Genomic DNA, 1,152 nt, shown 5'->3' on the forward strand with positions numbered 1-1,152 from the left:
TTTTTCACGGCTTTATTTATTTTTTATGTAAGTGATCCAAATTAACTGTATTTCTTAGTTAATATCTGGTGCATTGGTGAGTGATGCTCAGGATTTCAAACATGTCTTTCCCCCCTTCTACTCCTTCTCATGCAGTGATTATTGTTAGGACTTGTTGCCCACTCACATTTTGCCATTTTTGCTCCTTTTACAAGATACTGACCACAAAAATGGCTCCCTGAAGAAAAGCCAGTAATGATGAAAACAGCAAGAAAAGGAAGCGCAATAACTATGTCACTTGCTCAAAAATTAGGATATAAAGCATTTTGGCAATAATGTCACACAAGCACATGACTTGTCACACTGAACTGTATGAACAGTCTAGGCAAACAAGAAGATAAAGTAGATTTGGCCTGGTTTCCCAAAGCTCACCTCTATGCAAGTTATTCTCATAACACTGTGATTGAAAGCATGGGAAAATGCTAGCTGGATTGAAGATCAGAACCACCACATCACTCCAATGAACCTTAAGACAATACAGCACAAGACAAAAGCAGTTTATGAAAAAGAAAATGATAGAGAAATGAATGTGAAGTGGCTTGCAGAACTTTTCCTTCAAGTGGACACTCATCAATGATCCTGACCCAAAGAGGGAGAAGAAGAGGAGCAAACAAGCCACTTTTGACAGTTTTTGTCATAAAGCAACAGCAGAAGAGAAAGGACACAAATCTCCCCTCCATTGTTACAATGAAGTCTGGATAGGAGGTTGGGTTGCAAACTCCCCTTTTTTTCTACAGGAATAAGTGTCTCAATTTACTTTTATTTCATTTTACATTGCAGATTTAGGGAGATTTAAATTACCTGTAATAATGACAAAGAAAATAGGAAGAATAACATAAATATTATTCATATGAAAGATAACATTATCTAATATATCAACATCTAAAACTTTGGCTGCATTAATTCCATGAGTTACTAATTCAAAATTACCTTCTAAAATTGCCATTTCCTCCATGGAGTGCTGCTGAGAACGGTTATTCATTCGTGCAGATATATGTTCTTGATATCGCTGTGCAGTCTGCTCAAACAACTGTACCAGAAGTGCACAAGTCTTTGCATACTCACATCGACCAATTGTTGATAGCTGAAAATATTTTATTCATTATTGCATAT

The 1,152-nt window shown here is 36.2% G+C and overlaps 1 protein-coding gene across 1 annotated transcript in view; it reads right to left on the reverse strand.

Annotated features, from left to right (window-relative positions):
- LOC119587000 (exportin-7-like) overlaps positions 1–1,123 on the reverse strand; it is a gene marked incomplete at its 5' end in the record, with an annotated part of 15,054 nt that extends 13,931 nt beyond the window's left edge. The window contains 1 exon segment of the mRNA XM_037935741.1: positions 970–1,123. Within this exon segment, the coding sequence (XP_037791669.1) occupies positions 970–1,123 (154 nt within the window).
- Between the last annotated feature and the right edge of the window lie 29 nt (positions 1,124–1,152).

Source organism: Penaeus monodon, chromosome 22 (assembly GCF_015228065.2).
Source record: "Penaeus monodon isolate SGIC_2016 chromosome 22, NSTDA_Pmon_1, whole genome shotgun sequence".
NCBI lineage: Eukaryota > Metazoa > Arthropoda > Malacostraca > Decapoda > Penaeidae > Penaeus > Penaeus monodon.